This window comes from Macaca fascicularis, chromosome 7, assembly GCF_037993035.2.
Source record: "Macaca fascicularis isolate 582-1 chromosome 7, T2T-MFA8v1.1".
NCBI lineage: Eukaryota > Metazoa > Chordata > Mammalia > Primates > Cercopithecidae > Macaca > Macaca fascicularis.
In genome coordinates, this window is record NC_088381.1 from 69,280,649 (window position 1) to 69,306,970 (window position 26,322).

General features: G+C 43.7%; 1 protein-coding gene and 1 long non-coding RNA gene across 6 annotated transcripts in view; one reads left to right on the plus strand and one right to left on the minus strand.

Moving 5' to 3' along the window:
• Positions 1-6,671: 6,671 nt before the first annotated feature.
• Positions 6,672-8,469, minus strand: LOC135971884 (uncharacterized). The gene is made up of 2 exons (XR_010588243.2): positions 8,187-8,469; positions 6,672-7,624 (listed from the first exon to the last, which is right to left on the minus strand). It is a non-coding gene; the product is annotated as an uncharacterized lncRNA (long non-coding RNA).
• Positions 8,470-8,570: 101 nt separating this feature from the next.
• SEC11A (SEC11 homolog A, signal peptidase complex subunit) overlaps positions 8,571-26,322 on the plus strand; it is a 44,902-nt gene continuing 27,150 nt past the window's right edge. For 4 of the 5 annotated variants that reach the window (XM_005560388.4, XM_005560387.4, XM_005560386.4 and 1 more), the window contains exon 1: positions 8,571-8,688. In XM_005560388.4, the coding sequence (XP_005560445.1) occupies positions 8,638-8,688 (51 nt within the window). In that variant the 5' untranslated portion in view covers positions 8,571-8,637. Of the gene's footprint in view, positions 8,689-9,854; positions 9,991-26,322 lie in introns of those variants that run through there. The other variant, XM_065548362.2, reaches the window with a different exon arrangement.

The window sequence follows — 26,322 nt, forward strand, 5'->3', positions numbered from 1 at the left end:
CCTACTAAAAATACAAAAATTAGCCAGGCATGGTGGCAGGTGCCTGTAATCCCCAGTACTTGGGAGGCTAAGGCAGGAGAATTGCTTAGAACCCAGGGGGAGGAGGTTGCAGTGAGCCAGGATTGAGCCACTACACTCCAGCTGTCTCAAACAAACAAACAAACAAACAAACAAAAAGTACATATAAAATATAGGTATGGGGGCCAGGCGCCGTGCCTCACGCCTGTAATCCCAGCACCTTGGATGGTCGAAGCGGGTGGATCACCTGAGGTCAGGAGTTTGAGACCAGCCTGGCCAACATGATGAAACCCCGTCTCTACTAAAAATACAAAAAATTAGCTGGATGTGGTGGCTGGCCCCTGTAATTCCAGCTCAGGAAGCTGAGGCAGGAAAATTGATTGAACCTGAGAGGCAGAGGTTGCAACAAGCCAAGATCGAGTCACTGCACTTCAGCCTGGGCAACAAGAGTGAAAACTCCATCTCAAAAAAAAAAAAAAAAAAGAGGAGAAAAAAAAATAGATAGATATATAAAAAGATATGGCCAGGCACAATGGCTCACACCTGTAATCCCAACACTTTGGGATGCTGAGGTGGGAGGACTGTTTGAACCCAGGAGTTCAAGACTAGTCTGGGCAACTCATCTCTACAAAAAATAAAAATATTAACCAGGTGTGGTGGCACCTGCCTGTAGTCTCAGCTATTCAGGAGGCTGAGGTGAGAGGATTGCTTGAACCCGGGACGTAGAGGCTGCAGTGAGCTGTGATCACACCACTGCACTCTAGCATGGGTGACAGAGGCAGACCCTATCTCAAAAAAAAAGAAAAAAGAAAAAAAAAAAAGAAACAGGTGTGGAACTAATGAAAAGGCAATTCACTCTGACTTGGGGAGGTCTGGACAGGCTTCACATAGGATATGACACCTAGACAGGGTCTGGAAGAGTAAGCAGGAGTTTGTCAGGCCTCTAAGTGGGAGGACATTCTGATGATAATAACCATGATTTACTGATTTACTAAGTGTCAGGCACTATTCTGGTGGTATTTTGTATTGTTTTGTTTTGTTTCTTTTGAGACGGAGTCTCGCTCTGTCGCCCAGGCTGGAGTGCAGTGGCACAATCTCGGCTCACTGCAACCTCTGCCTCCTGAGTTCAAATGATTCTCCTGCCTCAGCCTTCTGAGTAGCTGGGATTTACAGGTGCACACCACCATGCCCGACTATTTTTTTTTTTTTTTTTTTTTTTTGTATTTTTAGTAGAGATGAGGTTTCACCATATTGGCCAGGCTGGTCTTGAACTCCTGACCTGTGATCCGCCCGCCTCGGCCTCCCAAAGTGCCGGGATTACAGGTGTGAGCTACCATGCCTGGCTGTCTGGTTTGTTTTTAGAGAGACAGGGGTCTTGCTCTGTCACCCAGGCTGGAAGGCAGTGGCTGGATCATAACTCACTGTGGCTTTGCGCTCCTGGGCTTAATTGATCCTCCTGCCAGGGCCTCTCAAAGTGCTGGGATTACAGGTGTAAGACACTGCACCTTGCCTCTCGAGTGGGTTTCATTCATTAGCTCACTTAATTCTCTTTTTTTTTTTTTTTTTGAGACAGGGTCTTACTCTGTCTCCCAGGTTGGAGTGCAGTAGTGCCACCATGGCTCACTGTAGCCTCAACCTCCCAGGCTCAATGGATCTTCCCACCTCAGCTTCCTGAGTAGTTGGGACTACAGGCATGTGCCAACACACCTAACTAATTTCTGTATTTTTTGTAGAGACAGGTTTTCACCATGTTGCCCAGTCTGGTCTCAAACTCCTGGCCTCAGCAATCCACCCACCTTGACCTCCCAAAGTGCTAGGATTATAGGCATCAGCCACTGCATCCAGACTAGCTCACTTAATTCTAATAATAATAATAATAAATCCTGGGTGCTAAAATATCTGTTTACAGGTGAAGAAACTGAGGCATATAGAGGTAAAGTAACTCAGCTAGAGTCACACAGTAAGGGTTAGAGTAGTTTGGCTCCAGAGATTACTTCTTTAATCCCTATGCCATGTGCTGGAGTATAGGTGGTTGAGTATGTCTGGACTGTAGGGTAAGGAGTTGAGGAAGGAACATCAGACATCAAGTTGATGAAAGAGGCAGTAGCCTGCCAGGTGCAGTGACTCATGCCTGTAATCCCAGCATTTTGAGAGGCCAAGGCGGGTGGATCACCTGAGATCAGGGGTTTGAGACCAGCCTTACCACCATGCTGAAACCCCATCTCTACTAAAAATACAAAAATTAGCTAGGTATGGTGGTGCACATCTGTAATCCCAGCCACTAGGGAGACTGAGGCACAAGAATGGCTTGAACCCGGGAGGTGGAGGTTGCAGTGAGCTGAGATCATGCCACTGCCCTCCAGCCTGGGCGACTCAAAACAAAGAAAAGAACAGAAAGAAAAGAGAAGAGAAAAGAAAAGAGGCAGTAGCCAAATCACAAAGATTCAGCATGAGTACCTTGAAGACAGGCTCTTAGGAGCCTTTAGGTAAATATTTTTAAGTACCTGAATGTGTATATAAATGATTGCTAATGAATGTGATTATATTCTGGATATCCATATCCAGATTTACACAAACCACATTTCCAGTGGTGATTCACTGCCCCAACAGATTCCTATAGGATCCCTTAACCTATCAAGAGGGATATAAGAGCCAGTTCCCTGTCATTAACTGTGAGATCCAAGAGCTCAAAAGGTAACTCCTCCAAGAGGGAGGAGGTACAGACCCAGTTACAGGGGAGAGGCTAAGGGTGTCCCCACTCTTGATCCTCTACCCACACGACAACCACATTCACAACAGGGATCTCTCCTCTCTAAGGACTCACAAAACAAACATCAAGGCCCCTTTCTTCTTTTAGCTGAAGCAGTATAGCCAAGCAGGAAATTGGTGTGTTCTCCCCAACCCCCATCACATATACACACATACCAACCCAGAAGGCTGGTGCTTCCCTCTTACAGCTGTCCCTGCAGCTGTCTGGGACTTTTTAAAGAGAGCTTTCCAAAAATCTTCCAGGGAGACTTGGGTGACTCTAGTAATCTCTCTGCACAGAGGGTGCCTTTGATTTTTGAGAATGACATTTCTTTCTGTTATCCCATGCTATGCAGAGCTGCTACATCTTTTAAAACCTTGGTCTCTGATGTCCATAGCCACTGGGTTGGTAGGCAGAAAGTTCCATCTCTGCATCCCCCTGACCTGACCTCAGGCAACCCCCAGCAAACTGAGATAGATCCTCGTGGGAGATGGCACCAGGGAAGAGCCACATCTCCAGTGTGGCCTATGCACCAGCTTGCTGTGATATGCCTGGGCCACTTCCTTTTCTGGCAGGGTCATAGAGGACCTTCTGCTTCTACCCATCACTTCCTACATTGAGAAGCTGAAGGAGAAACTGGTAAGATTATAATTATTTTAAATAGGGTTTTAAAAACATGAACTCAGGCCGAGCGCGGTGGCTCATGCTTGTAATTCCAGCATTTTGGGAGGCCGAAGGGGGCAGATCACCTGATGTTGGGAGTTTGAGACCAGCCTGACCAACATGGGGAAACCCTGTCTCTACTAAAAATACAAAAATTAAAAAAAAAATAAATAAAAAAATAACCGAGCATGGTTGTGCATGCCTGTAATCCCAGCTACTTGGCAGGCTGAGTGAGGCAGGAGAATCACTTGAACCTGGGAGGTAGACGTTGTGGTGAGCCGAGATTACACCATTGCACTCCACTCCAACCTGGGCAACAACAACAACAACAAAAAACCCACATGAAGTCTACTTTGCTTCTGCTGGCAGAGATCCTTTTGTACAGAAGTGGTTAACCGGGGCTCAACCATAACGACAGACCTTCCTAGCCTAGAATTTGGGTATCAGTTTGAACCCGCTTCTTGTTTTTAATAATTATTAAATGCTTTGTCTACTTACCATTTGTCATCCATTGTGACAACAGCTTTATGTATGTATGTATGTATGTATTTATTTATTTATTTTATTTAGTTTTTGAGATAAGAGTCTCTCTCTGTCGCTGAGGCTGGAGTGCAGAAGCACAGTTATGGCTCACTGTGGGATCAACCTTCAGGACTCAATTGATCCTCCTGACTCAGCCTCCTGAGTAGCTGAAACTACAGGCATGTGTCCCCACATCTGGCTAATTTTTTAAATTTTCTGTAGAGATGAGGCTTCCACTATGTTGCCCAGGTTGGTCTCGAACTCCTGGGCTTGAGTGATCTGCCCACCTCTCAAAGTATTGGGATTACAGGCCTAAGCCACCATGCCCAGCCCTCAACAGCTTTATTTACATGTACTATTTTGTTAAATCCTCAAATGACATAAATTCTGTTATATTCCTACTTTACACACCAGAGAACTAGGGATTAAAAAATTGCTAACTGAGTTGGACATGGTGGCATGTGCCTGCAGTCCCAGCTACTTGGGAGGCTGAGTGGGAGGATTGCTTGAGCCTGGGGGGTCTAGGCTGCAGTGAAGTATGTTCATATCACTGCATTCCAGCCTGGGTGACAGAGTGAGACTCTGTCTCTAGAAACATTAAATTAAATAATTTTTTTTGGAAAAAGAGTTAACTAATTGGTCCAAGATCAAACAGCTAGCAATTGATCTGTGATTCAAAGCCAAGTGGGTCTAACTCAACTTCTATACTAAGATACTTTCTTCAGGGGGGCCAGCAGGCTTTCTATAAAGGAAAATGCCACACATAACACTGTGATTGATAAGGCCAAAAGACTTATGTGTCAGAAAGATTGGCATCCCAGTCGGCAAAGAAAATAGCATGTCAGAGTCCCACGTTTGGAAAATTGAATTCCTTAGGCTTTACATCTGTATCAAGTCTGGGATCACCTGTCCTAAATTTCTGAATTATTTTCATAAGAGACGCTGAGCAGTGCAGGAAACCTCATTAAGCCTTTGCAGATCCTCCTAGTTTATATCACTCTCCCCTGGTCTTGTTCCTTTCTCGTGCATTCTGTGTTTTTTTTTTTTTTTTTCAGATGGAGTCTCACTCTGTTGCCTAGGCTGGAGTTCAATGGTGTGATCTTGGCTCACTGCAACCTCTGCCCCCGGGGTTCAAGCGATTTTCCTGCCTCAGCCTCCAAGTAGCTGGGACTACAGGCACATGCTTCCATGCCTGGCTAATTTTTGTATTTTTAGTAGAGACAGGGTTTCAACCATGTTGGCCAGGCTGGTCTTGAACTTGACCTCAGGTGATCCATCTGCCTCAGCCTCCCAAAGTGCTGGGATTACAGACATGAGCCACTGTTCCAGGCCTAATTTTTATTTTTAGTAGAGAGGAGGTCTTGCCCAGGCCCAAGGGATCGTTCCCCCTTGGCCTCTCAAAGTGCTGGGATTAGGCGTGAGCCACTGTGCCTGGCCTGACACCCTTTTTAAGCTCCCCACAAGCCTCCCCAACTGAATTGACTTTTGCCACATTTGAAACTCCACAGGACTTTACGCCTCTCTTAGGGCTCTTTTCTACACATTACAAGATTGATACTCATTTAAATAGTGCTGGCACTCACTTTTAGATTTGAATTCAACGTTAATAGGAATAGGCCAAGGGTTCTACTAGCCAGAATTTAGACTAGAACCCATATTTAACATTATTAACAAATACTTATTGAGTGTCTGCTACATGTCTGGTACTCTCATGGGAGCTGGAGATAACGGGGTGGACAAGACAATGTCCCTGTCCTCACGGAGTTCACATGTATTTTATTCCACAAGTCTTCCTAAATTGGATAAATTAGGAATTTTTTTTCAACTCAGTAAGTGTGGGGTACCTAGAGGCAGCAGTTGTTGGAAATAACAAAAATACACACACACACACACAATTTTAAATTCAACAAGTATTTATTGGGTATAACATGTGCTAGGCTATGTGTTCACCACTAGGAATTTAACAGTGAGCCAGACACCAGTGGTTTCTTTTTCTTTCTCGCAATAGCTTTATTGCGATATAATACACATACCATACGATTCACCAATGTAAAGTATGCAATTTAATGGTTTTGAGTATATTTACATAGCTGCACAACTAGCATACCCTAAAATAAACTCCATACCCATTAGCAGCCACTCCCCATTTTCTCCAACTCTCCCAGCCCTAGGCAACCACTGATTTCCATCTCTGTGGATTTGTCTATTCTAGATATTTTACCTAAATGGAATCATGCAATACTTTGTCTTTTGTGACTGGATCCTTTCACTAAAACTGTTTGAAGGGTCATTCATGTTGTAGTATTTCCTTTTGTTGCCAAATAATATTCCATTGTAACAGCGGAATTATTAGTACATTATTCCAATATACCACATTTATTTATCCCTTCATTAGTTGATAAGCATTTCAGTTATGTCCACTTTTTAGCTGTTATGAATAATGGTGTGAACATTCATGTGCAAATTTTTGTGTGGACAAATGTTTTCTCTTTTTTTGGGTATATACCTAGCAGTGGAATTGCTGGTTAATATGATGATTCCAACTTTAACCTTTTTTGTTTGTTTGTTTTGAAATGGAGTCTTGCTCTGTCGCCCAAGGTGGAGTGCAGCGGCACAATCTCGGCTCACCGCAACCTCCGCTTCCTGGGTTCAAGCAATTCTCCTGACTCAGCCTCCCCAGGAGCTGAGATTACAGGCGCCCACCACCACGCCCGGCTAATTTTCGTATTTTTAGTAGAGCTGGGTTTTCACCATGTTCGCCAGGCTAGTCTGGAACTCCTGACCTCAGGTGATCCACCTGCCTCAGCCTCCTAAAGTGCTGGGATTACAGGTATGAGCCACTGTGCAGGGCCCATCTTTAACCTTTTGAGGAACTGCAGCGATTTCCCAAAGCGGCTGTACCATTTTACATTCCCACCAGCAGTGGGAATGTAAAAAGTTGCAATTTTTTCACATGTAAAGAAAAAAGTTCCAATTTCTTCACATCTTCCCCTAAACTTAGTATTATTTGTCTTTTTTATTATAGCCACCCTCCAATAAATTCAAGTTTTTATTTTGCAATGACTTTCCATTTAAAGAATTTCGAGGATACTAGAAAGAGTTCCAGTATATCCTTCATTCATCTTTCCCTAACGAGAGAGAATGATTATTTTGGGGCGGGGGTGGGGAAAGAGAGAGAGAGAGAAATGATACCAAGTAATCCAGCTTTAATCTTTGTTGACTGAAGTGAGTATTAGGAGCTTTGGCCAGTCAAAGCAAAAGGTAGCGAAAAGATAGTCACATCAAGGTGCCCGAGTTAAGAACATCAGGAGGTAGAATTCAAGGAGACCATGTCAAATCCTGTCAGCAAAGTCAAGGTCGGAAAGGAAGCCACTTCCTAACGACCCACACCACTGGTGGTCTCATCACGTTGTTGCACCATTTGGATGTTTTCTAATTTTCCCGGGCAGTTTTCTCTCCAATTGGACTGTAAACTCCTGGCAGGCTCAGGCAGTGCTTTGAAGGTCTCTCACATGGTCCAACCTTACGCGAAAAGCACTTACTGAAAGCAGCTGGACGGCCCGGCGAGGTGGCTCACGATTGTAATGCCAGCACTTTGGGACGCCAAGGCGGGCGGATCACCTGAGCTCAGGAGTTCGAGACCAGCCTGGCCAACACAGTGAAACCCCGTCTCTATTAAAAATAGAAAAATTAGCCAGGAGTTTGAGACCAGTCTTGCCAACATAGTGAAACTCTGTCTCCACTAAAAATACAAAAATAAGCCAGGCGTGGTGGCGCGCGCGTAGTCCCAGCTACTTGGAAGCCCGAGGCAGGAGAATCTCCAGTGAGGCGGAGTTTGCAGTGAGCTGAGATTGCGCCACTGCACTCCAGCCTGGGCGACAGTGAGAAAGAAAGGAGAGAGAGAAAGAAAGAGACAGAGAGACAGAGAGAGAGAGAGAGAGAGAGAAAGCAAGTAAGCAAGCACCTCGACAGAGACAGAGGGAGGGAGGGAAGAGGAAGGAAGGGAGGGAGGGAAGGGAGGAAGGGAGGAAGGGAGGGAGGGAAGGGAGGGAGGGGGGAGGGGGGAAGGGAGGGAGGGGGGAGGGGGGAAGGGAGGGAAGGAGGGAGGGAGGGAGGGAAGGAGGGAGGGAGGGAGGGAGGAAGGAAGGAAGGAAGGACTTGCTCCGTAACCCGGGGAGACTTGCTCGACCTGAGAACCCACTATCACACCACACATCCACTGCCACACCCATACCTACGCCGGGACGCGGAACCGCTTCTACCCGCCCACACCGGAGAGGTTGCTTGCGATTGGCCGGGAGGGCACACGGGCCCGCCTTGCGAAGGTGGCTGGGCAGCCTCCCCATCTAAGCCAGGGTCGCCGCCTCCGTGAGGGGCCGCGGAGCCGAGCACGGGAAGTGGAGTCCAGTCGGTTCTTGGCAGGCGAGAGCCAGTGCGGGAGAACCCTCCCACGGCGAGGCCGAGCCCTGAGACTGGACTAGCACGGTTGTGAGTCTCTCAGGTCTCCGCAGCGAAGTGGCGCGGGGGGCTGGGACAGTGCCCGACCGTGCCAGCTCCCGCCCCGGAAGCGGAAGTGCAAGCACTGCGGGGTCCTGTCCAGTGTGAGCCCGACCCGAGCGCCAGTCGTTCCGCCCGCTGGTCATCGCGCCATCTGCCCTGCCGGTGTCCTGCTCGCCGTCCCCGCCATGCTGTCTTTAGACTTTCTGGACGATGTGCGGCGGATGAACAAGCGGCAGGTGAGCTTGGCCGTCCTCTTTTTCTCCTGGCTCTTCTTGTCTCTTCCAGGCTGCTGCTGCGGGGCCTGGCGGACCCGAGGGTCCTGGTGTGAGGGTCTGAGCTGGTCTGTTGCCCGGGTCATTCCCTTGCTTTGGAGTCTGTGGCCAGAGGCCGCCTTGTCCGCCTCATTATTTTTAACCCCGAACTGATTCAGGGCCTACCTGGGGCGGGGCGGGAAACGGTGTCTTCATGTTCCATTCCTCCTACTGAGGCAGGGGAGCAAATGGAAACCGTACGTGCTTTGAAAGTGGGAGTTGGGGTTGCTTATTGTTTTAGTCATTTTAAGGCGGCCGACTCTTGATTTCTCCAGTCGGAGCGACTCCAGGTGGATTTGGGAGAGACAAGGTTTAGCCGGTTTCTGGAGCGCTCAGCAAGGCGATTGTAGGCCCCAAGAAGCCGTTTTGCTGCTTTCAGCTCCTTGCAACCCTTTAGTAGAGCTGAGCCGTAGCGGGCTGCACCGACTTTGACTTGGACCGCTGTGAGCTCCGAGTTGGAACAGTTACACCACTTTCCCTTGCGTCCGCTTAGCACTAAGGTGGCAGCCCTCAGAATCTATGGTTTTACAGTCCGATATCAGTGCCACGGGGGTCTGGAAATGTGGGTCTCCTGATTTTGTCCTTACACTTTGCTCTGCCTTGATCTTCTAGATCGTATGCCAAATAGTACTGAGAATACTGTTGTAATTATTTAGTCCTTAGAAAAGTTTGCTCTGTTTTGTCTTTGGCACTAAGTGTGTCTGTAGAGCCTCGTTTTGCTGCATCGGACTTGTTTGTTTGTTTTAAACAGTATTTTACTGTTATGATTATCCTGATGTCACCATTAAGGATTTTTTTTTCCTTGGACTTGCATTTTTTTTTGTACTTATAGCTGCCACTTAGGGAAGTAGGTACACAATCTTTCCTTACTCCCCTTCAGGCCTTAGCTAGCTCAGTGTCAATTCTGTCAGAATTGAGCATTCTATTAAAATTGCACAAATGTTACTTTATGGTTTTATGACAACACTTCAAATTTTTACTCGTATAGTGTTGTCTTTTTTTAATCCATATTTGGATTTTCTAGATGCCACAGACATTCCTCTGAAGACAGTATTTATTTTGAGTCTGATATTTATTGTACTCTATGCCAGGTGCAATGAGAGAAATGCAAAGATAGTTAAGAAAGACTCGGCCTTCAAGGAGCCTAAATGTGTAGAAAAGAACTAAGGCAAAACAATAACTTTTTTGAGCTCTTACCATGCGTGAAGCACTTTATACACATGTAAGGTAGGTAATGTTGTTCATATTAAACATATGAAGAAAATGAGACTTTATGAGAAGCAATACAGTATAGAAGTTAAAAGTATGGACTCTAAAGCTAGATTTCTGAGGTTTGAAGTAGCTCTGCTGTTTACTGGCTGTGTGACTTTGAGCAGATTACTTAACCTCTCTGTGCCTGTGTTTACGTTTATTATTGTAAAAAGATACGCAACATAAAATATTCCATTTTAATCATTTTTAAGTGTATACATCACTGACATTAGTTGCATTCACTATGTTGTGCAACCGTAGGGTTGCTATGAAGATTAAATGAGTTAATATAACGTCCTCAGAAGAACGTCTGGCACATGGTGAGTATTGGCTGTGCTGTGGTTGATGTCCTTGTTATAGAGCTTTAGTGATTTGCTTACGATAGAAGGTAGGCTGGGTGTGGTGGCTCATGCCTGGAATCCCAGCATTTTGGGAGGCTGAGGCGGGCGGATCACAAGGTCAAGAGATCAAGACCATCCTGGCCAACGTGTTGAAACCCCCTCTCTACTAAAAATATAGAAATTAGCTGGGCCTGGTGGCGCACGCCTGTAGTCCCAGCTACTCGGGAGGTTGAGACAGGAGAATCGCCCGGGCAGTGGAGATTGCAGTGAGTTGAGATCGTGCCACTGCACTCCAGCCTGGCAACAGAGCGAGACTCTGTCTCAAAAAACAAAAAAAGAAGGTAAATGGCAGGATGTGGATTTGATCTCAGTTCTTTAAAGCCTGAACACTTGGATAAAGAAGGATATGACGCATTCTAGCAGTGGTAGGAAAATTGTGAGAGATTGTGAGAAAATTGTGAGAGTCAGGGCATTACGAACAGCTTCAAGGAGATACTAGCATTTAAGTTGGATCTTGAAAGACCTTCTTAATAGCTTAACCTTTTTTTTTTTTTTTTGAGATGGAAGTCTCGCTCTTTCGCCCAAGTGGGACTGCAGTGGTGCTATCTCGGCTCACTGCAAGCTCCGCCTCCTGGGTTCATGTCTTTCCCCTGACTCAGTCTCCCGAGTAGCTGGGACTACAGGTGCCCGCCACCACGCCCAGCTAATTTTTTATATTTTTAGTAGAGACAGGGTTTCACTGTGTTAGCCAGGATGGTGTTGATCTCCTGACCTCGTGATCCGCCTGCCTCGGCCTCGCAAAGTACTGGGATTACAGGCGTGAGCCACTGTGCCTGACCAATAGCTTCATCTTTAACCTGGGTTGGTTAGCATTCCAATAATCAAAAGGGAAGGAATTCACTCAGCACTTGCAAACCTGCTAGATAGGCTCTAAAGCATAGAGATATATAAGGCACTCCTCCTGCTCTAACAAAATGGACAGGAAGAGAGACCAGATACATGAAGATAAAATGAGTGGGCTATTCTGCCCTGTGTTTCTCTAATATGGAGTGATTGTGGTTCAGAATTCATTGCATCTATGACATTCAGGGTTAGTGGAAGTTTAAATGGTGAAATTATCCACCCTGGCCCCCCAGAGGTTGTCAGGAATGGATAGGAGAGATTGAATACGATGGGGTGAGGGAGAGTTATGAAATGAGCTCTTTATCTGTACGTAATATCTGGGAAAAAGAATTGACAATACATGTAGGTACATGTAGATACTGAGAATTAATCAAATGAAAGAGGGAAATTAGAATTTTGTTTTATTCCTCTAAAAGTTGCTATTGTTTGCATAACTTCTCTGCTTATACCTAATTACATATGACATCTATTTTAAGTGTCTGATTACTTTGTTTGAGTTTTTTTTTTTTTTCTTATCAGATCCACAGAGGAATACTTTAGTAAATGAACTCCATCCATTTACAGTGTACTGTTTGATAAGTTTTTATACTTATGTATACCGATCACAATCAAGATACAGAACATATATATCACCTACAAGACCCCTTCTGTCCCACCTCTAATGTGCTTTTTGTCAGTATAGAGGGGTTTGCATTTTATATAAATGGAATCATAGAATATGTATTGTTTGGAGTTTTAATCAATTTTTAGGCCGGACGCAGTGGCTCATGCCTGTAATCCCAGCACTTTGTGAGGCCGAGGTGGGAGGATCACTAGAGGCCAAGAGTTCAGCACCAGCCTGGCCAAAATGGTGAAACCCTGTCTCTACTAAAAATATAAAAATTAGCGGAGCGTGGTGGTGCGCACCTGTAATCCCAGCTACTCAGGAGGCTGAGGCAGGAGAATGGCTTGAACCTGGGAGGCAGAGGTTGCAGTAAGCCCAGATCGCACCACCGCACTCCAGCCTGGGCGACAGAGCAAGGCTCCGTCTCAAAACAAAACAAAACAAACAGGGTATGTTTTAGTTTTATAAAAAACTGTGAAACACTTTCAGAATGGCTGTACTGTTTTGCCTTCCACCCGCAATGAATGAGAGTTCCTTTTGCTCCACATCCTCCCCAGTATTTCATGTTGTCTGTGTTCTGGATTCTGGGCTTTATAATAGAGGTAGAGGTATGTTGGGTTTCTTCCTTTTTTTTTTTTTTTTTTTTTTTTTTTTTAAAGACAAGGTCTGTATCTGTTGCCCAGGCTGGAGTGCAGTAGCATAGTCACATCTTACTGCAGCCTTGAACTCCTCGGCTCAGGCAATCCTCCCACCTTAGGCTTCTGAGTAGTTGGGACTATGGATATATGCCACCATGCCTGGCTAATTTTTGTATTTTTTATAGAGATGGAGTCTTGCTATTCTGCCCAAGCTGGTCTCAAATTCCTGGGCTCGAGTGATCCTCCCACCTCGGACCCTCAAACTGCTGGGATTGCAGATGTGAGCCACCACACCCAGCCAAGTTGTTTAAATTAATTTATTTTTAACAGTACTGCTTGTATTCTTTCTTAGTCTCTGGGTACCACCCTAGAATATTAGGTGATCTTTAAGGTCCTTTTAGCTAATAGTTATATACTATTTTATTTGTATACTTACCTTTGTTTCGTGTATGACTTCTTTTTTTTTTTTTTTTTGAGATAGAGTCTCGCTGTGTTCTGTCACCCAGGCTGGAGTGCAGTGATGTGATCTCGGCTCACTGCAACCAAGTATCTGGGATTACAGGTGCGTGCCACCATGTCTGGCTAATTTTTGTATTTTTAGTAGAGATGGGGGTTTCACTATGTTGACCAGGCTGGTCTTGAACTCCGGACCTCAAGTGATCTGACCACTTTGGCCTCCTAAAGTGCTGGGGTTACAGGCATGAGCCACCGTGCCTGGCCTTTAATATAATTTATTATTCTAGTTTTTTAACAGCACTGTGTTTAACAACCAGCTTGCAGAATTGCTGAAAATTTAGGAAGCTGGTTCCAGCACGCCACTGATTAGTATGAGAGGTTTTTTTTTTTTTTTAGATTTTTGTTTGTTTGTTTTGAGACAGGGTCTCACTCTGTTGACTTGGCTGGAGTACAGTGGCAGGATCTTGGCTCCCTGCAACCTCCTCCTTCCGGGATCAAGTGATTCTCCCACCTCAGCCTCTGGAGTAGCTGGGACTACTGGCTAGCGACACCCTACCTGGCTAATTTTTGTATTTTTTGTAGAGTCTGGATTTCACCAGGTTGCCCAGGCTAGTCGTGAACTCTTGAGCTCAGCCATCCGCCCACCTCAGCCTCCCAAAGAGCTGGAATTGATTATAAGTGTGAGTCACTGTGCCCAACCTTAATGTAAGCAATTTTTTTGTTTGTTTTGTTTTGAGATGGAGTCTCGCTCTGTTGCCCAGGCTGGAGTGCAATGGCTCAATCTTGGCTCACTGGAAGCTACCCACTCCCAGGTTCAAGCGATTCTCCTGCCTCAGCTTCCCAAGTAACTGGGACTACAGATGCATGTGATCACACACTAATTTTTTGTATTTTTAGGGGTTTCACCGTGTTAGCCAGGATGGTCTTGATTTCCTGACCTCGTGGTCCGCCCACCTCAGCCTCCCAAAGATACGAGCATTTTTAAATGCACATTGAGGTGGTTTTTGTGTGCAGAAAAGCCTATTTAGAGTTATCTTTAGTTCTAATAATAATTTGTAAAACCTAAAATTTTAAAACTAAATTCTTTCTTAAATTTTTGGAATTTGTTTACAAATCTTATCCTATTTAAAGTGTAGCAAATTTTAACAATCACTTTTTTATTTTTGAGACAATCTCACTCTGTTGCCCAGGCTGAAGTGTGGTGGCACCATCTCAGCTCACTGCAACCTCTGCCTCCTGGGTTCACACAATTCTCCTGCCACAGCCTCCAGAGTAACTGGGATTGTAGGCGTGCACTACCATTCCCGGCTAATTTTTGTATTTTTTTTAGTAGAGACGAGGTTTCACCATGTTGGCCAGGCTGGTCTCGAACTCCTGACCTCAAGTGATCTGCCTGCCTCGGCCTACCAAAGTGTTGGGATTTCAGGTGTGAGCTACTGCACTCGGCCAACAATCACTTTTAAGAGCCTATGTTTGGTTTAATTTACAAAGTTAAACATCTTAAAATGATTAAACTTTATAAATTAAAAAGTTATTTTAAAGAACTTCAATTATTCAACAAACATGGACTACTTATATCATTTTTATAGATCTGAGACTTCTTAAGTTCTCTTAAAATGTTTCAGCACTGTATAAATAATAAACTTTCTGATTCAAATAATAAATCTAAAACAACTGATTACACATTTTAAACGAATTTTTAAGGCTAACTGATTACTTCACTAGGTCAAATTCTCTTAAATTTTACAGAAGTTAAAATACCAAATATGGCTGGGTGCAGTGGCTCACGCCTGTAATGGTGGAGGCCAAGGTGGATGAATCGTTTGAGCCCAGGAGTTTGAGATCAGCCTGGGCAACATAGTGAAACCCCATTTCCACTAAAAATACAAAAATTAGCCAGGTGTGGTGGCACACGCCTGTAATCCCAGCTACACAGGTGGCCGAGGCACAAGAATCACTTGAACCCGGAAGGCAGAGGTTGCAGTGAGCCAAGATTGTGCCACTGCACTCCAGCCTGGGTAACAGTGTGAGACCCTGTCTCAAAAAAAAGAACAGTAAAGGCCAGACGCAGTGGCTCACACTTGTAATCCCAGCACTTTCAGAGGCTGAGGCAAGCAGATCACTTGAGGTCAGGAGTTCGAGATCAGCCTGGTCAACGTAGTGAAACCCCGTCTCTACTAAAAATACAAAAATTAGTGGGGCGTGATGGTGTGCACCTGTAATCCCAGCTTCTCGGGAGGCTGAGGCAGAAGAATTGCTTGAACCCTGGAGATGGTGGTTGCAGTGAGCCAAGATCACACCACTGCACTGCAGTCTGGGTGACAGAGCGAGACTCCATCTCAAAAAACAAAACAATACAAAAAACAAAAACAAATATGAACAGAGTTCTTAACATAAGAATATTAACACTATGCACGCTTTCCCTTAAACATTCTATTTTTAATTATAAATCATTCTGGGGTTAAAAATGATAGCTAGGTGTGGTACTGACCTGTAGTACCAGCTGCTCAGGGAGGCTGAGGCAGGATGATTGCTTGAGCCCAAGGAGTTCAAGTCTAGCCTGGGCAACACAGTGAGACCCCATCTCTTAAAAAATATATATATATTTACTCACTAATGAAATAGGTATGTTATGCCAAATTATTTTTATGTTACATGTAGGTCACATGTAATATTTAGAATTGACTTCTCTGCTTGCTGAGATTTTTTTATTGGCCAGGATGTGACTAGATGCCTGTCTGAGCCCTGAAGGGACTAAGCAGACTCCCATAAATGTGTACTTAACTCCCCGCAGGCCACTTACATTGCTTGATTGAATTTGCATTTCTCTGGGTTTTAATTATCTGTATGCCTTCCTGCCTAAATGTAAAGTCCTTGAGACTTAATAGGATCCTTCATTCTTTTTATATCTTCCTATCTCTTAGTATGACCCAACTCTTAACTGTTATTGCAGTGATATTTTAATGATTTCTAGATAACTTTTTTTTTCTTTCTTTTTTTTTTTTCCTGAGATAAGGTCTCGCTCTGTCACCTAGGCTGGAGTCCAGTGACGCGATTACAGCTCACTGCAGCCTCAACCTCCTGGGTCCAAGCCATCCTCCCACCTCAGCCTACCAAGTAGTTGGGACTACAGGTGTACTGGGTACCATAGTGAGACTCCAACTCATGCCTGGTTAATTTTTGTATTTTTTGTAGAGATGAGATTTTGCCCTGTTGCCTAGGTATCTTTGATACTTTTTTTTTTTAATGAGTTGTCCCTGAAACATACAGAAACCTAAGACATTTTTCTTAGACATAGACCTAATATGGATAAATGTGAAGTAAATAGGAGGTGTATCCAACACAGAGGATACTTTTTTTTTTTATGGGAAAGTGATCTGGTCTTATTTAGGATCAGGAAAATCTTTATTACCGGCAGAGTGTCAAGATTTATTAATGAATTGCCAAGTTTCAATGTAGAAATATTGGTATCAGTCTCCATTACATACACAAGAAAATCACAAGTAAAATTTTATTGTAAACTGCAATTAACATCAACAGGTATATTCTTTTTTTTTTGAGACAGAGTCTCACTCTGTCACCCAGGCTGGAGTACAGTGGTGCCATCTCACTGCAACCTCTGCCTCCTGGGTTCAAGCACTTATCTTGCCTCAGTCTCCTGAGTAACTGGGATTACAGGCGTGTGCCACCACGCCTGGCTAACTTTTTGTATTTTTTAGTAAAGATGGGGTTTCACCATGTTGGCCAGGCTGGTCTTGAACTCCTGACCTCAAGTGATTCACCAGCCTTGGCCTCCCAAAGTGCTGGGATTACAGGTGTGAGCCACTATACCCGACTAATATATTCTTTTGAACAGCCAGAAATTATTCTTTATTCCGTGTAACTGAGCAAAATCCAGAATACAGTACCATAGTAACAAAGATATTTTCTTGCTACCATTCCTTGATATTTTACATCTGTTATTTTTTTCATAACGTTCTCTCCACAAATGACATAAAGGCAAGGATGATTATTCTTTTCCACAGCCAGATGGCACAAACCTATAACAGTAAAGATGAGCTCCCCTTAGGAGAAACTAGGGTTTTAACTCTTCTTCAAAAGGGTTATCTTTTCTGCTCAAGGAAGAAAGTGAGATATAGAATCTAGACACTTAAGGTGTTTACCCCTTAACTGGAAAATTTTGTCCAAAAAACATGGTTTATCAGTCAGGGTTTAGTCTGGAAGAATAACTACCATGAGTATTATTGAATAATGGATTTATTATAGTAATAAAACCTCGGCAGGGCGCGGTGATTCATGCCTGTAATCCCAGCACTTTGGGAGGCCAAGGCAGGTGGATCACGAGGCCAAGAGATCGAGACCATCCTGGCCAACATGGTGAAACCCTTTCTCTACTAAAAATACAAAAATTAGCTGGGCCTGGTGGCGTGCGCCTGTAGTCCCAGCTACCCAGGAGGCTGAGGCAGGAGAATTGCTTGAACCTGGGAGGCGGAGGTCGCAGTAGGCCAAGATTGCTCCACTGCACTCCAGTCTGGCGACAGAGTGAGACTCCATCTCAAAAAAAAAAAAGTCTCACACAATTGTAGGAGAAACTGGATAAGAGTCTAAAAGTGGATTCGAGACCCAGAGGAATGTCACTAAGCAGCTCTTCTGAAGCACTGGTTTGGGTGGACAGATCTAAGCTTGCCATGGAGTCTGGGACAGGATTCCACGTCCAGCTGCTGGAGTGAGACTGCAAAGGAGAGCAGATGGAGAGATCCATGGGAGGCCGTTGCCTGTCTGTCTAGTCTCTGAGTCAGCCAGAAGAGCTGAATTCTGCTAGCCCCTCAGTGTCTGTCTTACCATCTCTAACTACAGTGACCTTCTGCGTAATTACAGCTTCTACTGCACTTTCACCTTCCAAATCTTGGGCAGATTTCTTTTTGGCCAACTCTAACCCAGAACCATACAGGGAAGGGGATTTGGGGAAACCTAGTTCTAGCTTAACCAAGTTGACCAAGTACAAAACTGTTAGATTCTACCCTTTGTCAACTTGGCATCTATACACACCTGTTTTAATCATACCAGCTTTTGAATAAAGATAAAACAAAAGTTACGTTTCTGATATAACCTTTGTTTCTGTAATTGGTCACATGATCATAGCTGTTTTCTTTCTCTGCTCTCAGCAATAACCTAAATTGGTCATAATTTCTTGCCTTGGGGTGACCTACCCTTCTTTACTGAGGTTGTCATAAGAAGTCCTACCTGAATTGCGTTGTTGGAGTTTTCACTGACTTTTAGATGGGAGTACTGAGGGGCCCCAGAGATCCTCTATATTCCAGTTCCATTTGCTTCCCTCGTGGCATAGTAGCAACCCTGTTTCTCTCTGATGATCAGGATCAATCACCCTAGCCAATTATAACCCTGCTGCATTTTGGTTCTCTGGAATGAGAAGCCCAAAGTGACCAAGTAGCAGTCTTAACATTCAGTTTAATGGAACCATTATGTCCCCTGATGGATGGATTAAAACCTTTGTGAATTAAAACCTTTAAATCAGTCCAGGTGCGGTGGCTCACATCTGTAATCCCAGCGCTTTGGGAGGCTGAGGCGGGTGGATCACCTGAGGTCAGGAATTCGAGACCAGCCTAGCCAATAAGGTGAAACCCCGTCTCCATGAAAAATAAAAAAATTCTGGACATTGTGGCGGGCACCTGTATTCGCAGCTACTCAGTAGAGGCAGGAGAATCGCTTGAACCCGGGAAGCAGAGGTTGCAGTGAGCTGAGATTGTGCCACTCTACTCCAGCCTGGGTGAAAATAAATAAATAAACAAATAAATAAAACCTTTAAATCAGCAGATTTAAAAGTTGTGAAGATGGGGAGCTTTTTTTTTTTTTTTTTTGATGGAATCTGGCGCTCTTGCCCAGGCTAGAGTGCAGTGGTGCGATCTCAGCTCACTACAACCTCTGCCTCCTGGGTGCAAGCAATTCTCCTGCCTCAGTCTCCTGAGTAGTTGGGACTACAGGTGCACACCACCACACCTGGCTAATTTTTGTATTTTTAGTAGAGATGGGGTTTCACCATGTTGACCAGGTTAGTCTCGAACCATGACCTAAGGTAATCCACCCGCCTCGGCCTCCCAAAGTGCTGGGATTACAGGTGTGAGCCACTGCCCCTGGTCTGGAAGCAGAAATTTCACTACCAGATCATTAGGGGTAATAATGAGAGGAGTCACACCCATTCCTATCCTTTAATTCCTGGACTAGTGAATCCTAGCTATAGAAAAAACAGCACCATATGTTGGTTGTCAATTCAGATCATATACAACATACTGGAGGACATTAGACATTACCCCAAACCCACAAAGTGTTGCCACCTAGCTGATGCCATAACTGTATTCTGAAAAGGCCATTTCTGTCACGCAGAAGAGAGTAACCGTAGCAGTAATTGAACAGGGAAAATCTAATATAAATAACTGTTAATTACTAGAAGATGCTAAACTACTGAAAGAGGTAAAAGAGGACTCTTGGCCGGGCTCAGTGGCTCGTGCCTATAATCCCAGCACTTTAGGAAGCCCGGACAGGAGGATCACTTGAGGCCAGGAGTTCAAGACCAACCTGGGCAATATAGTGAGACCCAGTCTCTATAAGAAGTTAAAATATTAGCCAGGCATGGTAGTGCTCACCTGTAGTCCTAGCTACTCGGGAGGCTGAGGTGGGAGAATCACTTGAGCCCAGAAGTTTAAGCCTGCAGTGAGCTATGATCATGCTACTATACTCCAGCCTGGGCAACAGAATGAGACCCTTTCTCTTTAAAAAGAAAAAAAAAAAAAGATTCCAGAAGTAGCATATGCAGAAAATAGCTACTATCCTCCAGGATGAGGAAGAGTGAACAAAGAAAGAACTAAGAAAGCACCTTACCCCAAACCCCTCCCAAGCCTGAGATTCAGACCTTTTGGTGAGGGTTTGGCTGCCACAGCAACATGCAACCTATCATGGCAATACCATTTGCCAGAGTACTGACCTGGAGCTGGTTTATAGTCGTGAATTACTGGAAGGTTGAGAAATTTGGCAGAGAGTGTGTGTGGGCTCGAGTCAACCTTGGTGGTCACTGAAGTGTGCACTACCAGGCTTCCAGCACACTGACCCACTGGGTACTAGGTGGACTAAAATCATGTTGAAACCAGGAGGGGAAGCCCTCTGTTTTGCAGTGGCCTTTCAATACCCTTTATTAATTACACCTAACATTAAGCCAGCTGGCAGAGGATTTGTGTTTATAGGATTCAGCTTGAGTAACACAAGGAAGGAGGGTGGATTTGGAGTTGAGAGACAATAAATCGAAAATGGTCTACTATTCTGTTATTTCAGGCTGGCTACTTCAAGGTGATGAGGAACATAATAAGACTAGTGAATTCCATGACTGCTTGCCCACTGCTGTGCTTTAGTTGCTATAAAATAAGTCCCCCGGTCAGAAGCAGTGTTGTATGGAATACCACAATGAAGAATAAGGCATTCTGTAAGATTGTGGATGGTACTTTTTGACGGAAATACTAAGGACAAGGAAGACCAATCTATATCGAGAGGCTAGTCTAGCAAGAAGAAATTGCTGTTCCTTTCATGATTGAAATGATGAAGTATGATCAGCCTGCCATCAGGATTGGCGGCAGTATTGTTTTTTTGCGGTTGGCAGGCTAGTCACTCAGTGTTGGCTAGAACCTAATAGGTCTTGGTGAGTGGAAGTCCATGTTGCTAACCTTTATCTTGACTGCTGCAGCCACTTTAGTCATGAGTCTGCTGGGTAACACAGGTGGCTGGGGAAATAGGCTGACTGATATCCACAGAAGAAGTCATTTTTGTTCACCTGATTATTAAGATCTTCTGCTGAGGTAATTCTTTGATGAGCATTTATATGGTACACAATTATCTTCATATTCTATATACATATTTGGAGTGCTCCATCCACATATCTCTTCCTTAAACTTCTTGTCTCAACTTTCCAGTGATGTCCCTTCCAAGTCACTGTCCATCCAGCCAAACTGCTAGTCATTTTTGAATCAATGTAAATCTACATCTGTAGTCATCTCTCCATCCAGGCAAAATGAACAACTGCAGTATCGCTTGAAGCTGCCCATTGGGAGGATTTCTCTTCTTCACAAACCTTCATGATCAACCCTGCATGACATTGTAATGCTACAGCTGTCTGCTTTCAGTTAGTGCTAGATGGTTTATGTTGAACCATCACAAATCAGGCCTAAAGTCTTCCTTAGTCAGCTGTCATGGGGAGCTCCTCATGAGGCAGTAAATACAATATGAGGGAGGAAGCAGGGTAGCATTATTAGGAGCCATGGGTATCTGAGTCACTTGCTCATATTTACTTGTGTCTTCAGGACATGCTTGAGCCCAGTCTTCTCTATACCACTTACACTTAATGATGGAGTACTTACTGCTATGCATGTCCTACTTTATGGCTTGGTGAATCTGACAGCGTCCAGGCATCCAGTGCATGTCACGGAGTTCAGGTCACATGTTAACTTGGCCCATGGTCAAGTTTTTAGTCTCTACAAGAACTCAGTAGCAAACTAAAAGCTGTTACTCAAAAGGAGAACGATTCTCCAAAGGACAGTATAGCTTTGTCCCTATCCGAAAGGTCTTGGCTGTCATTTACTTGTAAAGGACTGCCGAAGGCTCCATATAGCATCCCTATCCATTACAGACATACCAGTCACCATGAAATCTTCTGAGTCACATGGGTACTACTGTAATCCCAGCTACTAGTAGAGCTTTCAAAGCTGGACCTGTTGCAGAACCTTACTTAAAACTGGCTTAAAATTGGCTTACTGGATTAATAGAGTAAGTTGGGGAGTATTTTCTGCAATTTTCTGGAAGAGTTAGTGTCTAGAATTGTTAGAATTTTTTTCCTTAAATGTCTGGTAGAATTTGCCAGTGAATGCCATCTGAGCCTGGAGTTTTCTTTGTGGGAAGATTTTAAATTCATAAATTCAAATTATTTAATAATACGGATTATTTAAATCCATAAATTCAAATTAATTATATTCAAATAGAATATAGGTCTATTCAGGTTGTCTATTTCTTCTTAAGTGAATTTTGGTGGTTGGTATCAAGGAATTGATTTACTTCATCAAAGTTGTCTAATATGTAAAGTTGTATAATATATTTGTATAAATATATTTGTAAACTGGGCACTGTTGCTTGTGTCTATAATCTCAGCTGCTCAGGAGGCTGAGGCAGGAGGATTGTTGAGCCCAGGAGTTTGAGACCAGCCTGGGCAACGTAGCAAGACCTCATCTCTAAAATTTTTTCTTTTTTTTTTTTTTTTTGAGACGGAGTTTCGCTCTTGTTGCCCAGGCTGGAGTGCAATGGTGCATGCGATCTCAGCTCACTGCAATCTCCGCCTCCCGGGTTCAAGCGATTCTCCTGCCTCAGCCTCCCAGGTAGCTGGGATTACAGGTGCCCGCCACCACGCCCAGCTAATTTTTGTATTTTTAGTAGAGATGAGGTTTCACCATGTTGGCTAGGCTGGTCTCAAACTCCTGACCTCAGGCGATCCGCCTACCTTGGCTTCCCAAAGTGCTGGGATTATAGGTGTGAGCCACCGCCCATGGCCAAAAATTTTTGAAAAAATTAGCCGGGTTATTAGTTGCATAAATATTTAGAATTTTTACATCCTCATGATGAACTTACCTCCCTATTATTATTATTATTGAGACAGAGTCTCACTGTGTCTCCAGGCTGGAGTGCAGTGGTGTGATCTCTGCTCACTGCAACCTCCACCTCCCGGGTTCAAGCGATTCTCCTGCCTCAGCTTCCCAAGTAGCTGGGCCTACAGCTGCACGCCACCACACCCAGCTAATTTTTGTATTTTTAGTAAAGATGGGGTTTCACCATGTTGGCCAGGATGGTCTCCATCTCTTGACCTCATGATCCACCCACCTTGACCTCCCAATGTGCTGGGATTACAGGCGTGATCCACTGTGCCCAGCCAAAATCTACTTTGTATGATATTAATGCAACCACTCTAGCTTGCTTTTTTTTCCTTCAATTTTCTTTTGATTAATGTAAGCATGATATGTGTTTTTCTCTTTTTTCTTTTTCTTTCACAATATTTGTGTCTTTAAAGTGCATTTTTGTAGGCAGCATATAATTGAACATTGTTTTATTTATCCAAGTGAACAATATTTAACTTCTAAGTAAAGTATTTGATCATTTACATTTTTTTTTTCTTGAAACGGAGTCTAGCTTTGTTGCCCAGGCTGGACTGCGTGCAATGGCGTGATCTTGGCTCGCTGCAACCTCTGCCTTCCAGGTTCAAGTGACTCTCCTGCCTCAGTCTCCCGAGTAGCTGGGATTACAGGCATGCGCCACAACGGCCGGCTAATTTTGTATTTTTAGTAGAGACAGGGTTTCTCCGTGTTGGTCAGGCTGGTCTCAAATTTCCGACCTCAGGTGATCTGCCTGCCTCGGCTTCCCAAAGTGCTGGGATTACAGGTGTGAGCCACTGCGCCCGGCCTCTGGATATTTTTCTGTCATCCGCATCTCTACTTAATGTGTTAAGTTTTCCTCTACCTTTTTTTGTTTTTGGTTTTGGTTTTCGTTTTTTATTTTTTGAGATGGAGTCTTGCTCTGTCACCCAGGCTTGAATGGAGTGGCGTGATCTCAGCTCACTGCAACCTCCACCTCCTGGATTCAAGCAATTCTCCTGCCTCAGCCTCCTGATTAGCTAGGATTACAGGCATGCGCCACCACACCAGGCTAATTTTTGTGTTTTTAGTAGAGATGGGGTTTTACCATGTCTCTTCAAGACATGGCCAGGCCAGTCTTGAACTCCTGACCTTGTGATCCACCCGCCTTCGCCTCCTAAAGTGCTGGGATTACAGGCATAAGCCACCTCGCCCAGCAGATATCCCTTTCTACTAATCCTATAATTTCTGCCATTTTGGGGTCTGTTTCTATTTATTGATTTTTCTCATTATAGGTCATATTTTCTTGCCTCTTTGCATATCTGGTAGTTTTTTATTGGTTGCCAGACTTTGTGAATTTTACCTTTTTGGGTGCTGGATATTTTTGTATTTGCATAAATATTCTTGAGCTTTATTCTGGGATACAGGCAAGTTAGTTGGAAACAGTTTGGTCTTCTCAAGCTCTTATGAAGCTTTGTTAGATGGATCCAGAGCAGCTGTTAGTCTATGGCTAATTTTGCACTACAAGTGAATAATACCTTTCTGAGTACTCTAATCCAAAGCCCCATGAAGATTTCTACTCTGGTGGGAACAAACTATTCTTCCTCCGTAAGAGCTGTGGGAATTGTTCTATCCGCTCCTTTTAAATGGTTCTTTTTCCATCCTCAGTAGTCCCCTCACATGCATGCACTGATCTTTGCTTTTGTCTCCCTGAACTCCCAGTTCTTCCTTTTTGTGTGTGTGTGTCTTTGTTTTTTTCTTTTTTTGTGGAGAATGGGGATCTTGCTACATTGCCCAGGCAGGTCTTGAACTCTTGGGCCCAAGCTATCCTCCTGCCTCTGCCTCCCTAAGATCTGGGATTACAGCTTGAGCCACCGTGCCTGGCTGAACTCCCCAGTTCTTTATCCTCAAGTCAGGGAGACTGCTAGGCTCTGTCTGCATTTCTCCTTTGCCCTGTGGCCTGGAAATTCTCCGATCTATAAGTTGAGGCAGTTGTCGGTCTCACCTTCTTTGTTTCCCCTTTCTAAGTAATCATAGTCCTTACTACCTGAACACAGTCACATGTCCAATGTCTGAAAACCCTTGTTCCATATATTTTGTCCAGTGTTTCAGTTATTTCAGGCAGGAAGGTAAATTTGGTCTCTTTAGCTCATTTTGTTTTTTTGTTTTCTGTTGTTTGTTTTTTTTTGTTTGTTTGTTTTTTTAAGACAGAGTCTTGCTCTGTCGCCCAGGCTGGAGTGGAATGGTGTGATCTCAACTCACTGCAACCTCTGCCTCCCAGGTTCAAGCCATCCTCCCACCTCAACCTCCCGAGCAGCTGGGACCACAGGCACGTGCCACCATGCCCGGATAAATTTTGTATTTTTGGTAGAGACGGGGTTTTGCTGTGTTGTCCAGGCTGGTCTCAAACTCCTGGCCTCAAGTGATCTGCCCTCCCTGGCCTTGCAAAGTGCTGGGAGTATAGGCATGAGCCACCACTCCTGGCCAGGACAGCATATTTTGGAAATTCACCTATGTTGCATGTGTCAGTAGTTAATTCCTTTGTATTCCTGAGTAGTATTCCATTTTATAGAAATACTACAATTTATGTACAGGTTGAGTATCCCTTATCTGAAATGCTTGGGGCCAGAAGTATTTTGGATTTTTTTTTTTAATACTTCTATTTGCATTTTACCGATTGAACATCCCAAATCTGAAATATCCAAAATCTAAAATGCTCCAGTGAGCCTGAATTCATCTGTTGATAGGCATTTGAGTTATTTCCAGTTTGAGGCTATTATGAGGGAAGCTGCTATACATGTGTTTGTATATGTTAAATATGTTTTCACTTGTCAGAAGATTTAACAGATTTCTAAAGTGAAACTTGTTTTAACGGTGGTATGCTTGTTTAGACTATTAGGGATTTAAAAAATTATCATTTAAGATTTATTCCAGGACTTGCGTTGACTTTATTGGATCACAATAATAGTGTCCATTTGAAGATATTTCAATTTTTTCAGCACCATCAATTTCACTTCTAGCTGCTATCAGTATACTCTCTGTAATACTTAGCTTCTAATTTCTCCTTTCGTGAGTTAGAAAGCAGGAGAATTGTGATTATGGATTAATGAGTCCCTTAATTTGAGGTCTTAAGATAAATGGAATTTAAGACTTAGGCCAACTGCTATTTTGTAGCTCTAAGACACATTTTTGCTTCTGATTTCTACAAACATATCCTATATGTTGATCTTCAAATATCTCTTACAAGAATAGGAAGCACAATGGTGTATTTGATCATTGTGATCCGTAAATACACAGGATACAGCTTCTAGATTGTAGCCCATTAAATTGTAGTATTTAAAATTATTATCAACTTTTATCTTGCTGAATTTTCTGTGTTAGGGTTTTCTTAATTTCTTATTATATATTACTTAGAGTGGATTATAAATTGTCTTGTGGCTTATTCTAGTCACAGGACTTTCGGGGAGGGTTCTACACAACACTTCCCAAAAAGAAAAAAAAAGAATAGTAAACACAAATCCCCATATCACAGCTGCTGAGAGATATTATATAGAACTTTGATTGGTTTTGATATCATTCTTTTCTAGTTTCACCTTGAGCATTGAAGAAATATTGTTCTGGTCATTTCTTAGAAAAAAATAATAAGGCTATTCAATTCTGTGGTTATTATTCTACATATGTTGCAATGTCTT